At 53.6% G+C, this 14,489-nt stretch overlaps 1 protein-coding gene across 1 annotated transcript; it reads right to left on the bottom strand.

The window, feature by feature from the left end:
- Positions 1 to 303: 303 nt before the first annotated feature.
- Positions 304 to 12,319, bottom strand: Mag (myelin associated glycoprotein). The gene is made up of 8 exons (XM_059276240.1): positions 11,971 to 12,319; positions 9,871 to 10,167; positions 9,243 to 9,500; positions 7,751 to 8,011; positions 2,837 to 3,124; positions 2,164 to 2,260; positions 1,778 to 1,877; positions 304 to 817 (listed from the first exon to the last, which is right to left on the bottom strand). The coding sequence occupies exons 1-8, from the start codon at positions 12,308 to 12,310 to the stop codon at positions 653 to 655; spliced, it is 1,806 nt and encodes a 601-aa protein (XP_059132223.1). The 5' UTR covers positions 12,311 to 12,319; the 3' UTR covers positions 304 to 652.
- Between the last annotated feature and the right edge of the window lie 2,170 nt (positions 12,320 to 14,489).

Here is a 14,489-nt window from a genome sequence, read left to right as displayed (position 1 = left end):
AACTGTCTGTAACTCTAGTTCCAGGGTATCTGATGTTCTCTTCTGACTCTGCAGACCCCAGACGTGGTATATTCACATGCATGCATGCAAAGCACACATACACATAAAATGAAAATAAATACAGCTTTAAAAACAAAGAAAGAAAAAAAAACCCTTTCTTCCATAAGTTGCTTTTGGTTATGGGATTTTCTCACAGTAACAGAAATGTAATTACCAAAGTTGCTTTTGTCCAGTATTTTGTTACAGCCGTGTGAAAAACAACTGATACAGCCCTTTTCTCCAAAGGACGGGTCTAGACTGGCATTTGGCATTAGGACATTTATTTCATGTCCCTTCTGTATAGGTCCCAGGGCCAGGTAGGGGGACAGGAGACAAGGAGAGGGATCGCAATAAATAACACGGACAGACAGAGCGCCCTCTAAACAGCTGAGGTTAAAGGAAGACAGAAGGAGCTGTAATGTGGGCGTGGCTTGTTGGCAAGGAGGAGCAGCTGGGAAGGAGGGGGAGGCCGGGCCCCCAGGACCTCACTATCTCCTGCCCTGCCCCTTCCTGCCCTCACCCCTACCACTTTGAAGAGGAAGGGAGCCCACAGCCAGTGAGGGCCAGCGAGGGTCCTGATGGGGGTAAGCCACAGGGCCAGCCCCCAGCTTCGTCACTTGACTCGGATTTCGGCGTACTCAGCCAGCTCCTCCGTCAGGGTGTAGCTGTCCTTGGTGGGTTGTTTTCCCAGGTCTGAGTGGGAATAACTGAGGTCCAACTCTGGGGGTTCCCCCCGAAGACCCAGCAGCCTCCTCTCAGATCCCAGGCGCCTCTTGCTCTATGGGGGGGGAGAAGATGACCATCAGCGGGGTCCTCTCTGACTTTTCCCCATGCAAAGACTGAGGTGCTGGCACCCCTTTCCTCAGGGGCCACCAGCTCAGGGAGCTCCACAGTCACAGAGTCCCATTCAGGATGGGGGACCTTCGCAAGTGCTGATACCCACTAAGGACACATCTTTTCATTGCTAACCTTGATATTTGCCAAAGAATTCCAGGCTCCAGGGAGCCCGCTGAGAAAGTAACCTTAGCGTGCAGGATTTAACTCAGAACACCTCTCTAGAAGAAATCTTGGTTGAACCACCCGTTTGGAAAGTCTGCGAGTGCCTGGTTCAGTAAACCTTTCTCTCTTTGGATATGACGCAGGGTCTCCCTCCTCAGTTGAGGAAATCCTGGGGGTGTGACTCCCCACTTCCCCATCTCTCTATCCCTGTCTCCCACCCCACCAGCATTTGGACACACAATAGCACAGTGGCGCAGACAGAAAAAAGGGATCAGCGAAGGGACAGACTAGACAAGGCCAGGGCTGCTGAGCGAGGCTGGGATTAAAAGAGAGCCACAGACGCCTGACTGGAACACACACACATGCACACCAACCCCGAGGCCCAGCTAGGGCCCGGAGGCTGGCACACTGAGGCCCCCGGAACCTACCTCCTGGGGCTCTCAGTGACCTTCCCGGGTAGAGACCTCTCTGGACTATTGAAGAAGGAAATGCAGTCACAGGCACAGGCGGGGAGGGCGGGGCTGTCCAGGCCCCACCCCCCAGCCCTCAGGAACAGCCTCAGCAAGGAGTCTCCTCCCCAAACTCCAACCCCAATCCAGCCCTCCAAACATCCGCCCATGAGGTTGGCCTCCCTTCTGCCCTGGCTTCACAGGCCTCCTCCACCCCACCTCCACTCCCAGCAACCTTGATGTTGTGACATTCCCTAGCTAACCAGGACCCGCGGGGGTGTGGCCCTCACCTCATACTTATCAGGTGCCCCGGAGATTCGGAATTCAGGGCTGTACAGGACATGCGGGTTGTCTCCCGCTGAGAAACTGGGGCTCTCTGTGACGTTCTTTCTGCAGGGAGGCATGGCACACCAGTTTTATCGGGTCACCCTCTCCTCACACCCGAGTGGCTCCCTCCCTTCTCTGCTTCCAGGGTTCCTGTGCTTGCTGACAGGTGGAGAGCTTCAAGCAGGCCAGGAGGCTGCCGCATAGAACATGGACAGACATGTCCCCAGGAGACTCTCTGCCCTTCCTGTGCGCACAGAACTACCCAGGTTTGCTCACCCCAGCCTCCCACAGTTTCCCATCACCCCGCTTCGAGACTCCACGTCTCCAGATCAGCGTGAAGGGTACTCACTTTCTGCGGGTCTGGGTGATGTAGCACACGATGGCTATCAGGATGGCAAAGGCAACCACGGCACCCACAGGCCCAATTTTGGCCCACATCAGCCGGTCTAAGGACAGAAGGGGCGGGGACCCTCAGGGCTGTTGTTAGGCCTGAGGATGCCTGGGTTCTCAGGACACTCCTGGGTCAGAGCTCAGATTTTTAGCAGCCTCTGCTCACCAATTACAGAGTGAGCTTTTTTAGTACTGGAGTTTGAACTCTATGACCTCCTAAGCAAATGACTGATCCCTAGGCGCCAGCCCTTCACTGGGGGTTCTAGGCAGGGGCTCTACCACTGAGCCACACCCCAGCCCCTCACTGGGGGATTCTAGGCAGGGGCTCTACCACTGAGCCACACCCCAGCCCCTCACTGGGGGATCCTAGGCAGGGGCTCTACCACTGAGCCACACCCCCAGCCCCTCACTGGGGGATTCCATTTATAGTCTTAGTAAGTGGCTTAGAACTCATAATTCTTTGACTCGGCCTCCCAGGAGCTGGGAGGACAAGTCTGGATAACGTCTTTTTTATCAGTCTACGTAGCTGGCCCATGCTCAGCGGCTTAATCATCAGCAGGAGCAGGGGTTGAGCAGATCCAAGAGCCCTCCCCCACTTTCCTGGGCTCCCACCCCCAGGTCACATCACTCACGTGCTCCCTGGAAGGGCAGCTCTAGGCTCTGGGTGCCATAGAGGTTCCTGGAGGTACAGATGACCCGGGGTGGGGCCTGGGCCTGCCCCCGTAGTGTGAGGATGCTGGTGAGCAGGAGGCCACTGCGCTCTGAGTACACGAACTCCCTCTCTGTCTCATTCACAGTCACGTTGCGGGAAGGCAGCTCAAAGGCCACTGAGGGTTCCGGGTTGGATTTCACCACACACAGGCACTGCACTGTGTCTCTGGCCGCAGCACAGTGTGACTCCAGAAGGATTATGGGGGCAACTGCAAGATTAAAATCAAGGCTGAGGGTGAGATTGGGCCTCCAGGACTCCTTGGTAGGGGCAAGGCCAGGGTGTCCAGAGGTGGGTGAGCTAGCTCTGTGTAGGTTCTGGCCTAGAAACATGGAACTAACTCCCAACCAGGCTGTAACCCTGCCCACTGCATGTTGCCCCTTCAGACTGGACACAACCCCGCAACAACGTGGGACTTCACAGACCCTGGGAAGTGGTTAGGTCATCCCCAAGCACAGAAATACACTAGCCTGCACTGGGTATGATAGTGCATGCCTGCTTTAATCCCAGTACTGCTGAGGCAGAGGCAGGTGGGTGTCTGTGAGTTTGAGGTCAGCCTGGTCTACTTAGAGCTCCAGGCCAACCAGAGCTACATAGTGAGACTCTGTCTCAAACAAACAAACCCACCAGCCTAAACCAACACCCCCACACTTGTACACACCCTCAGGCCTCCTGTGATCAGTGACAGTCATGGGGAGATTCAAGCGAGAGATAGACTTGAGCTTGAAATGACAGGTACCTCAGAAGGACACTCTGAGGTTTCTCACTCTGCACAAGATGGGGGCATCATAGTGCTCCCCCACACACACAAGTTCTCCTAATAGATACATGGCCACCATGACATCCAAGGATTCTTTCTTTGCATCCTGACCCATACTAGCCCGGGTGTTTGAGATGCTCCTTGTAAGACTCTCCTGCCTCTGCCACTGAGGTGACTCCAGCCTTGCTATGACAAGACAGCTCTTCTCCCATCGGCCCCGTCTCTAACTTTGGCCATGGACTCTCATTGTGGTTGGGGCGATGTTTTCCAAAAGAGACCTATGGGCTTTGGCCATTTGAGCATCCACGCTATAGCCTCCTTTGGCAGGGTCCTTCTCTCTTCCCTGGCCCTGATGATGCCCCCCACTGGCTTCCTCTCCTGGGAACCCCTGGAATCCCGATCCCCTTCACTCCCACCAACATCCCCCTCCACCCAAGGTTACTTGGTTGAGCCTTACTTCTGCAGCTTTGATTACACACAGAGTCTAGAATGGGTTTTTTCCTTTCATTTTTCTAGGATGGAAGTTATATTACAATGTTGAATGAGGCTTTTGGTTTGTTGGTTTTTGGTTTTGTTTTTTTTTTGTTTTTGTTTTTGTTTTTGTTTTGTTTTGTTTTTGAGACAGAGCCTTGTTATCTAACTCTAAATAGCTTGGAACTCTCTGTGGTTTTCTGTCTCCCAAGTGCTGGGATTTCCAGGCTTGAGTCACCATGCCCAGCTAAATTATTCAGTGTGTGTGTGTGTGTGTGTGTGTGTGTGTGCATGTGTGTGTGTGTGTGAGAGAGAGAGAGACAGAGAGAGAGAGACAGAGAGAAAGTTGTGCATATATGTGCAGTTGTACATGTATAGATACATGCACATGTGAATGCCAGACACTGGGTGTCTTTCTCTATCACTCTCCACTTATTTTTTGAAACAGGGTCTCTCACTATACTAGAGGTCATCATCTGGCTGGCCAGCAAGTCCTTGGAATCCTCCTGTCTCTGCTCCCAGTACTAGAATTACAGGTGTCTGCCATCCCACACGGCCCATGGCTTTCTTTGTCTTTTTTTCTTCTAACATGGGGGCATGTGATTTGAACTTGGTCCCTCATGCTTGTACAGGAAGCACGTAACACACTGGGCCACTTCCCCAGCCCCTAACGTGTGCTTTTAAAACTGTGTTCATTTGTCATCAACTACCTGACACCTCTCTGCTGGCTGTAGACCAGTGCTGAGTGAATTCTGATCCAAATCTGCTCACACAGGCAAAAGACCATCAGTTCACTGACTACCCACTTCCAAGCCCCGAGGAATGTGCCAGTAACAGTGATGGACAGAAAGTCACAGGAGCAGATAAATCTGCACCAGAGAAGAGCTATTGCAGCGGGAGCCTCAATGCATCTGTCTCTAAGCCTGCAAAGTTAAAACTGATGGGCCCCAGGTACACTCTGCTCCAAGTAATCAACCCAGCCCAGAGGAAAAGAATAACACCAAATCTGAACTAAAAAAAGAGAGGATTCTAGAATATTTCTGAAAGACTGGTGACAAGTGCCTGCTCCAGATGCTAGAGTGCTGGTACCCTAGCTGTGTGTGTACTCAGTATCTTTTCGGCTTCTCAGAAGTTCCAGATGCTAGAGTGCTGGTACCCTAGCTGTGTGTGTACTCAGTATCTTTTCGGCTTCTCAGAAGTTCCAGATGCTAGAGTGCTGGTACCCTAGCTATGTGTGTACTCAGTATCTTTTCAGCTTCTCAGAAGTTCCAGATGCTAGAGTGCTGGTACCCTAGCTATGTGTGTACTCAGTATCTTTTCGGCTTCTCAGAAGTTTCAGAAGAACTATACAACCCTTTGGCATGACTCAAACAATGGAGAGTTTTGGGGGTGCCGGCTTTGGCATCCCAATTCTGCCATCTACTGGCTGAGTGTGGCCAGTGAGCCTTCAAGATGGGTAAGTAAAGGTGGGGGGACTTTTGGGTTTGGGTTTTTTGAGTCAGAGACCTGTGTGATAGTGTTAATGCCCAACACTGTGGAACTACCTGGGAAGGGAGTCTCAGTGAGGGGCTGTGAGGGATTTTGATTAATTGAGTTCATTGAAGAAGGAAGACCCACTCTGAAAGTGAACAACATCGGTTCATGGGGCCATCCGTGCCCTGACACACACTGAATGAAAAGGAGAGAGAGGACTGAGCTTGGCATTAACTCAGGGCTCTCTGTTCCTGGCTGTGGACATGATGTGACCAGCTCCTTCAAGTCCCGGTTAACATGATGTTCCCGCAATGATGGGCTGTAGCCTGGAAACATGAGCTAAATAAACACGTCTCCCCTAAGTTGCTTTCAGGAGAGTATTGTATCAACAACAAAGAAAATTAAGATGGCTAGGATGGCCTCAGTCTTCCTAGGTAGCCAAGGTTTAACTTCTGATTCTTCTGCCTCTGCCTCCTTACTGCTAGAATTTGGGGGGTGGGGGCGTGCCAACATGCCGGGCTTATGCAACACTGTAAATACAACCCAGGGCTTCATACATGCTAGCTAAGCACTCTACCAACTGAGCTACATTCCCAGTCCCTGGAGAAGGGGATGTACTGTTCTCTCACAGGAGGCTATGGGACTCCAAAGACAGGTGAGTGAGCATGTTTGAAATGCTCAGCATCCCAACCAAGTACTTACATCTGTAGAGATAAAGCATCTAGCAGAGGCAGCTCATAAAGCTTTGACTGCAGTGACAAATGCCCAGGCTTGAGTCCAAGGAAAAGCCAGTGGGACAAGACGATGGTATCTAAGAATGCATAGGACACATTCCTTTCATCCTCACAGTCAGTTATGAGGTGCTTTCCTCATCTTTCTGCAGAAAAGGGAGCTGGGACTGGGGGCGTGGCTCAGTAGAAGAGCCCCTGCCTAGAGTCCGCCCCCCATAAGGAACCGGGGGCGTGGCTCAGTGGTAGAGCCCCTGCCTAGAATCCGCCCCCCATGAGGGACCGGGGGCGTGGCTCAGCGGTAGCTAGAATCCCCCATGAGGGACCGGGGGGCGTGGCTCAGTGGTAGAGCCCCTGCCTAGAATCTGCCCCCCATGAGGAACCGGGGGTGTGGCTCAGTGGTAGGGCACCTGCCTAGAATTGGCCCCCCATGAGGAACCGGGGTCGTGGCTCAGTGGTAGAGCCCCTGACTAGAATCCGCCCCCGATGAGGAACTGGGGGCGTGGATCAGTGGTAGGGCACCTGCCTGACATGCATAAATCAGCCCTGGATTCCATCCTCAGCACTGTAAGAGGTGCAGTTTAGCGGTCAGCACTATAAGCCAGGCAAAGCTGAGGAGGAAGCCTGGGGAACCGGAAACAAGGAGATGGCATTCCTTGTTGGGAAATTCTTGGAAAGCTGGAGGAAGAGAAGTCAAAGCTAGGACTTGGCTGCTAACCTCCTGTAGTGAACAGAGAGTGGAAGGAGTCATCCACAGAGAGGTCAGGCCAGGTGCAGGTTGGCAGTGTATAGTAATTACTTTCACTTCCAGGACATTAGCTTATCCATGTGTCCTTAGCATGCCCCTGACTGTGCTGTGTCTGCTAATAAGCTTGGCGGCTCCTTGTTCCCATCCCCCACCTCTCACGAGCACATCGAAACCGCTCAGTCAGCGTTTGAGCTCAGGGTGGTCAGCTCTAGGCAATACAGAGCAGAGTCAGGCCGCCTGGGTCTGATTCTCAAAATCTGCTATTTCTTAGCTGCATGGCCTTGGGCAAGTGTCCTCACCTCTCTGGGCCTCAGTTTCCTTCTCTGTAAGATGGGCATTGGTGTCATGGAGATGAAATGGGACCCTGAGTATAGCATATCCAACAATGTCTGGTACCTAGCAATGCTCTCCATTTTAATTGCCATTTTAACTGTACGGTTTTAACTGTAACCACCGGATCCTGAACCCCCTTTGTCAAAAGCTCTCTCCACTCCCAGGATGCAGTTAGCATGGGTTCAGCTTCTCTGCTGTTCCCCATCCTTATCAGGGAGCAGGGACAGGCAAAGCAGGCCCTGACTGGGATGCAAGGGGGCCTCCCAATCACCCAGGTGTCCCCACTGAGCCCAATGGTGGAAGCAGTGGGGGAGGGGCACTCACACTCCACAGATAGGTTGAAGGCAGTGGCTGTCTGGCCATACTGGTTCTCAGCCACACACCAGTACTCCCCATCATCCTCCGGCGTCACTGCAGGGAGTTCCAGCTGCAGCTGACTCTCATAGATGACTGTAGCCAGGATCTGCTTCTCCTTGAAGATGGTAAGAATGGGGTCTGGGTTGCTCTGTGTGGAGCACAGGATGGAGACAGTCTCCCCCTCTACGGCCACCACTGTTCCATTCACCGTGGGTTTCCTAGGTGCATCTGGGGGAAGACGAAATATCAGAACCCATGGGAACTGCTCTATTTGCTGGCCAATTCCCACCACCAAATGTGACCCCTGACACTTCAAATCTACAACATCCAGTCCTGGTTGTCTTATTTACATGGCTTGTCATTCTGTAGACAGTGAGATTGCTGTTTATTTGTTTATTTGCTTTTGAGACAGGCTCTTGCCATGTAGCCCTAGCTGACCTTTTACTTCATTATATAGTCCAGATTGGCCTTGAACTCGTGGCAATCCTCCTGCCTTAGCCTCCTGAATGTTGGAGTTACATCTGTGGCCTGGGAGCTTGTCTTTGGATTCGAGCACTGCCTACCCCTTCCCAGCTGTGCAGACTTGTGTCTTAACCCTGGGACTCATTTTTCCCATCACGAAAATGAACTTAATAATCCCAGCTTCACAGAACAGGGGTGATCATCCAGCATTTGATGAGACCCTTATAAGTGACAGGCATGGTTCTAGCTGAGCAATGCCCTTGTGGGAAGGTGCTACAGAAGGAAATAAAATACATTTTCAGCCAGAGGATTTGTGCTTAAGAAACCAAAGCTTAGAGAGGAGGAATTAGGTGGTCCTGGTTCTAAGTGGGATGGTGAAGAAGGCTTGAGGGAATCGAGCAGGAGGCGGAGGGGATGCCAGGGCAAAGAGCATGTGTGTGAAGCAGTTAGGAAGTGCTGAGTGAACATTGGCTGTGACTGTCTTTATTATCCCCAGCCCTGGGCACTTTGCCTCAATACATATTTGTGAATGAATGAATGAGTACATGCATGAATGGGCTGTGCTTGGTTCTCAGTTAAGTGTCCCGCTCTGACGGCATCCCTCTTCAATTACAACCAGGTCCGTGCAACGGGCTGATTGATGCCTGGGGTCTCCTCGGCCCTCCCATTAAACTACAACTGGGCCAGCCAGATGGCTCAGCCAGTAAGGAAACTTGATGTCAAGCCTGATGACCTGAGCTGAATCCCTGGGACCCATATGGTAAAAAGTCAAGACTGAACATCCACACAGCATCCTGGCATGTACAACTCCTCCCATGACCCCCGCCACACAAATAAAAATTAAATAAATGCTAAAAACTTTAGCTACAACTGTCCTTATTTTTAAATGCAAATAAGTCCCTGGTGTTTAAGGCTGGTCCTTCTGAGTGAAGCCTTTCTCAATGTCTGTTCCTGCAGGGCTGTATGGGTGCCCCGGATGGGGGGGGGGGGGACTCACACATGACGCTCAGCTCCACGGTGCGGTTGTCCTGGCCATAGGCGTTCTCTGCCAGGCAAGCATAGACGCCGTCCTCCCCCGGTGTCACCTCCTCCAGATCCAGGTACAGGCTCTCGGCCACTGCCTCACTCAACACCGTCCCGTCCCGCATCCAAGTCAGCAGCGGCAGAGGGTTGCTGTCAGCCCCACAGAGCAGGCTGACGTGGGAGCCCTCAATGGCCTCCACGGAGGAATTCATCTCCACAATCACTGGGGGGTCTGAGGCCCGGCATAAAGCGGAAGGTCAGAGTCAGATCCAGACCCGCTCCACCAGCCCAGGTCCCGCCCTCAGGTCCCACCTTACAGGCCCCTTCTCCGGGTCCTACCCCTCCAGGACCTACCAACCAGACCTAACTCTACCCTAGGCCCCCATCCCTCCCAGTGTGCTCCAACAGCCTAGGTCCCGCCCCAAGCCCCACCCTCCAGGTACCACCCACCAGACAGGTCCCACCCCCAATACACCGCCCACCAACAAGGCCCCGCCCCAGTCCCCACCCATCCAAGCCCCTCCCACAGTCACCCTACCCGACCACTCCCTGTCTCGGCTCTTCCAGGCCCCGCCCCTGCCCCAACCCGCACCCAGGCTCACACTTGACATCCAGGCTGGCGTAGCCCTCGAACTGCAAGGTGGTATTGGGAAAGGCAGCCTGGCAGCCCAACCGGTGGCCGTTGGCCTCTCTAGTGGGCACGAAGTGCAGCAGCGACACCTGCACCCAGGTGCCTTCATCCTCACGCAGCCGACCCAGCACAGTGGGCTCCCCCAGCCCCTCGTGACCCAACCAGCTCAGCTCTGGGCGCAGCTCCGGGCAGTTGTCCGGCACCATACAGCTGACCTCCACTTCACTTCCTGCCACCACCTCCGGGGGCACTACGATGTTGGGGGTGTCTGTGTATGAGGCAGAGAAAAAGGAGGGTTCTGGAAGCTGCAGTCCCAGACTATAGTCACGCCCACCTTGCCCAGCTCCACTCCTGGAACTGAGTCCCCAGTGCCCCACAGCTACACCCTTCCCTGGTGTCGCACCTCCCCCACCCACACCACCCCGGCCCTAAGCACTTCACAGAGCATGCCAGGACGCTAGAATAAAGCGACAACAGTACTTAAAGAATGCTGTTGCTACGCTCGCTTTGCATCTGAAGACGTTGAGGCCACAGTTATGGCAGCATAAAGGCTTTGGCCCCTGCTTCTGCGGCATCTGTGAATTCTGTTTCATTAGATTCCTCTCTGGTCCCTGTATGTATCCCCTACCTGGGCCGCTGGGTCGGAGGGGAAGGGGAGTAGTTGGCAGGGTGCGGTGTGTGTGTGTGAGTATGTAGTACTGTCCTGGTTGGGTTTGTGTTGACGTGAGTCATCTGGGAAGGGGAACCTTAACTGAGAAAATGGCATTTTCTCGGTTAACGATCGATGTGGGAGGATTTAGCCACTGTGAGCAGGGCCAGCTTTGGGCAAGTGGTCCTGGTAAGTATGAGATAAGTTGCAGGATGTGAGACTGAGGAGCAAGCCAGTAAGTGGCAATCCTCTGTGGTCTGAGTTCGGTTCCTGCCTCCAGGAAGCCTTGAGTCCCCGCTCTGGCTTCCCTCAGTGGTGAACTCTGACCTGAGCATTAACTGTAATATGCTCAGCCCTCCCATGTTGCTTTTGGTCACTGGGTTTATCACAGCAATAGAAAGCAAATTAAGACAAGTATATTATAGGAGTGAGGAGGTGGCATGTTTTGTGGACGCCATGTGCATGGTTTGGGTGTGTGATACATGTATGCCCTGGTGTGCTGCGTGTGTGGCGTGGTCTCTGTGTTAAGGCTGTAGTCTGGCTACCCACAAAGACCAAATGCTGCTGGGAAACATAGCCTAAGATCCCTAATTAGGGAAGCTTCTCATAAATCAGGCAGTGGGAGTCCCTGAAGCCAGGAAGGGGGCCTCTGTTTTAATTGCCAAACCTGGCCATAGCTACCTGCAGATTTTCCCCCGTTTTCTTCCCTCCCCTGCAAACACAGTTTTGAGGCTTGACTCTTGGACCTCATACATGTAGTTAACATTCTACCACTGAGCTACATCCTCAGTCTGTGTTGTCAGACTTGGGGCAAGCACCGTAATCCATTGAGGCATTTTGTGACCCCACCCCCTCTCTGTCATATTAGGACTAGAACCGTGCAAGGCAAGGACAAGAATTTGGCCTTTACCCCGAGACCTCCAGTGTTGGTTTCTATGGCAAACTGCCTGACAGCAACGGTCCTGCGTCTCCCAGCCAGAGCTTAGATCTGGTACTGCAAACAACTCCCAGCCTTTAAACCACGACCCACCGGCTGTCATGCTGTTCTTAGCTCCGCTTCACATGAGAAAACTAAGATCCAGCAAGTGTAACCAAGGTGCCCGAGGTCACCCAACTAAGGCAGGCATCTAGAGGTTTCACCCCTGACCCCGGGTCCCCTCTGTCTTTAGCTCTAGATGTCTCTAGAAGAATAAGAGCAACCTCAGAGGGTAGCCAGACTACTCAGGGCCCGATTTGTTTATGTCTGTCATCCATGTGACCCACGTGGGCACTGGGGTTTGCATCCAGCCAAATCGACCTCTTCTGGGTCTGCCATTCAGAGCTGGTGGCGCAGGGGCTGAGGACGCCCACCTGCTCCTCCCTCTCCTACCCAGCCTTGCTGCAGCCTCCCGGAGCCCACTCAGCCCTGGGGGACCGACTCACTGATGATGTCCAGGACGCTGTGCTCTGAGAAGGTGTACTGGTTGTAGCCGCCCAGGTCCCCTCGGAAATAGTATTTGCCCCCCAGCTCGGGGCTGAGCGTGCTGAGAAGCAAGGTGCAGTTGCGTAGGCCCAGGTCTCCCAGCAGGCGGCTGCGGCCCTGGAAGCTCTCGTGGACCACTTGTGTGCGGGACTTGAAGACCACCGGTGGGTAGTTCTTGGGGTAAGGACTGTTGAAATACCAGACGCCATGGACCACAGCCGGTCGGAGCTCATCAGGGAAGTCGAAGCGGCACGGGATGGAGACACACGTGCCCTCGAAGGCTGAGATGGATGAGGGCATCCAGGCACCCCAGTGGCCTCCTCGAGAAGCTATAGGTACGCAGGAACACAGAAGCTGAGGGACAGAGCCCACTGCATTATCTCTAACAGTTCCCAACATGGACCACTGGTCTGGGGTGTTGGGGTTGGGACATGTCTCCCAGCCATTACCTGAAATCATTATCCAGAACAGAGGCAGTGTGGTGAGGAATATCATCTTGTCCAGCAAGTGAGCAAGCTACGGCTGAAGAGGAACAAGAGTGAGTTGTTGTTGCTGCTGCTTGCTTTTCTGAGACAGGGTTTCTCTTGGATCTCACTCTGTAGACCAGGTTGGCCTCGAACTCACAGAGATCCACCTGTCCCTGCCTCCTGAGTGCTGGGATTAAAGGTGTCCACCACCAGCAGCTAAGAGTGAGTTTGGAAAAGGCCACAGGAGGTTATCTGCTGTTGTCATTTATAAATGCCAGGCCTCAGTGCCTCATTCTGCAATGACCCCACATTCTGCTCATCAGAGCTGGGTGCTGGAAGACGGGCACAGCTCCCAGGCTGGAAGCCAGTCACCCAGGGACGTTGAGCAAGCTGCCCAAAGTTACCCAGCCCAAGCAGGGGCCCTGACACCTCATTCCTGACCCCAGTTCTCCCCTGCTTTTAGCCCCAGATGTCTCTAGAATAATAGGAGCAACTGTTCTTCAGTGGGCAGCCAGATCATTTAGGGCTCTGTTTGGCTCATGTCTGTCATTCTCATAGCTCAAGTGGGCACCGGGGTTACAACTCTGGTGCCTTTGAGGTGGGTGCAATTACTGTTTACATCTCAAGTCCTGAGGGGTACAAAGCTTGCCCAAGATCACACCACAGTGGCTCTGCAGACTTTGCGGCCACGCTGTGCTGTCTCTGGGTGGTAGAGGCAGGTTAACAATGACCTAAGCACCATCATCCCAGCTTCTCCACCTCTCAGAGAGCGCTAGGCAAAGGCGGAGCCAATACTCCTCCTGTAGTCAGAAGCGGGTTGTCGGGCTCAAGAAAACATGGGTATTTTACCCATTACCTCAGTCTCCCTGAGCTGGGAATGTCTCCTGATTCCACTTGAAATGGCCAGTCAACCTAGAACACAAGTCAGACAGGAGTTAGGGGTGAAGGCCTGGGCACCCACCACCCTGCTCTTCCGTGTGTACTATGGGCTGTGTCCCTGTTGTAAGAACATCCATGTGGTCTCTGGTACCCATGGATACCCAGGATGCTCCCACACAGCCTCAAAGATACTGTTCCACAACAACACCCCCGACAAAAGCTGGGGTGTGGGAGAACTGTGGGGAGGGAAGGGGGTGGTAGCTTTAGGCTGAGGGGAGCGGTGAGTGGGGTGAAGGAGCAGATGAGGCCTGGGGGTGGCAGGCAGGGACCCAGCCTCATCAATGACTGGGTTTCACAACATCAGCATTCCCAACATGCCGTGTGAATTCCTGCCGCCCTCTCCCACCCGCAGCAGGCCCTGGGTGTCCCCACCCTCACCAGAGGCCAGTGACCAATACAAAAGAGCCCTGTTCCCCTGGGGGTGTGGGTGCCCCATCCTAGGGACCTCCTGGGGGTAGGTGGGGCATGAGTGAGAACTTGGTCGCTCCTGACTGAGCCCTGGGAGGGTCCAGGAAGAGCCAGAGGTGATGGCCTCTTGGCCCCCCGCTGCTCTGTGGGTCGCTTGGGACTGGAGCCAGGATTTTGAAGTGGCTGCTCCCCCTCCCCTCACCCTGCCTTGACTGCCTTCTTCCCACAGATGCAGACACATGCCCAGAAACATGCAAACGCTAGTAGGAAATGTGACAGCCAGCAAGAACAGACTCACACAATGGAGATTCGGAGATTCGTGAGGACACATCCCTACCCTGAGACCCCTGTTTCTACAGAGAAGCATCTGTGCACAGTGCAGAGACCACCTGACTGCCCTCAGTTTTCGACATGCACGCCCGGGCAGTCATGGCTCTGCTTGTCAAGCTCACAAGTCACAAGGACCTGCACACACACTGAGGTGTGACTACGGAGCTCTCCACCCAGACACATCTATTGGCGCAGGGCAGCTGTGGCTGGAAGGACCTGAAGATACCCAGAGGTGAGAACCAACAGATTCAATGGAGGCAGATGGGTGATATAGGCATGCACACTATGCATTCTCCACTGGGGCAAATTGTAGTCTTGGGGTGGGCCCAAGCAGC

This window comes from Peromyscus eremicus, chromosome 1 (assembly GCF_949786415.1).
Source record: "Peromyscus eremicus chromosome 1, PerEre_H2_v1, whole genome shotgun sequence".
Taxonomy (NCBI): domain Eukaryota; kingdom Metazoa; phylum Chordata; class Mammalia; order Rodentia; family Cricetidae; genus Peromyscus; species Peromyscus eremicus.
The sequence above is the reverse complement of the archived record's forward strand: the minus strand, read 5'-3'. Positions and strand labels throughout refer to the sequence as shown.

What these genes read in the sequence shown, in the direction of transcription:
- Mag (XM_059276240.1), bottom strand. Translation starts at nt 12,310, where the DNA reads ATGCCCTCATCCATCTCAGCCTTCGAGGGCACGTGTGTCTCCATCCCG. An exon ending in CAGCGTCCTGGACATCATCA is followed by an intron (nt 10,168 to 11,970) that starts GTGAGTCGGTCC and finishes CCTCATACACAG; the next exon opens with ACACCCCCAACATCGTAGTG. An exon ending in ATCACCCAGACCCGCAGAAA is followed by an intron (nt 1,878 to 2,163) that starts GTGAGTACCCTT and finishes GCCTCCCTGCAG; the next exon opens with AAAGAACGTCACAGAGAGCC.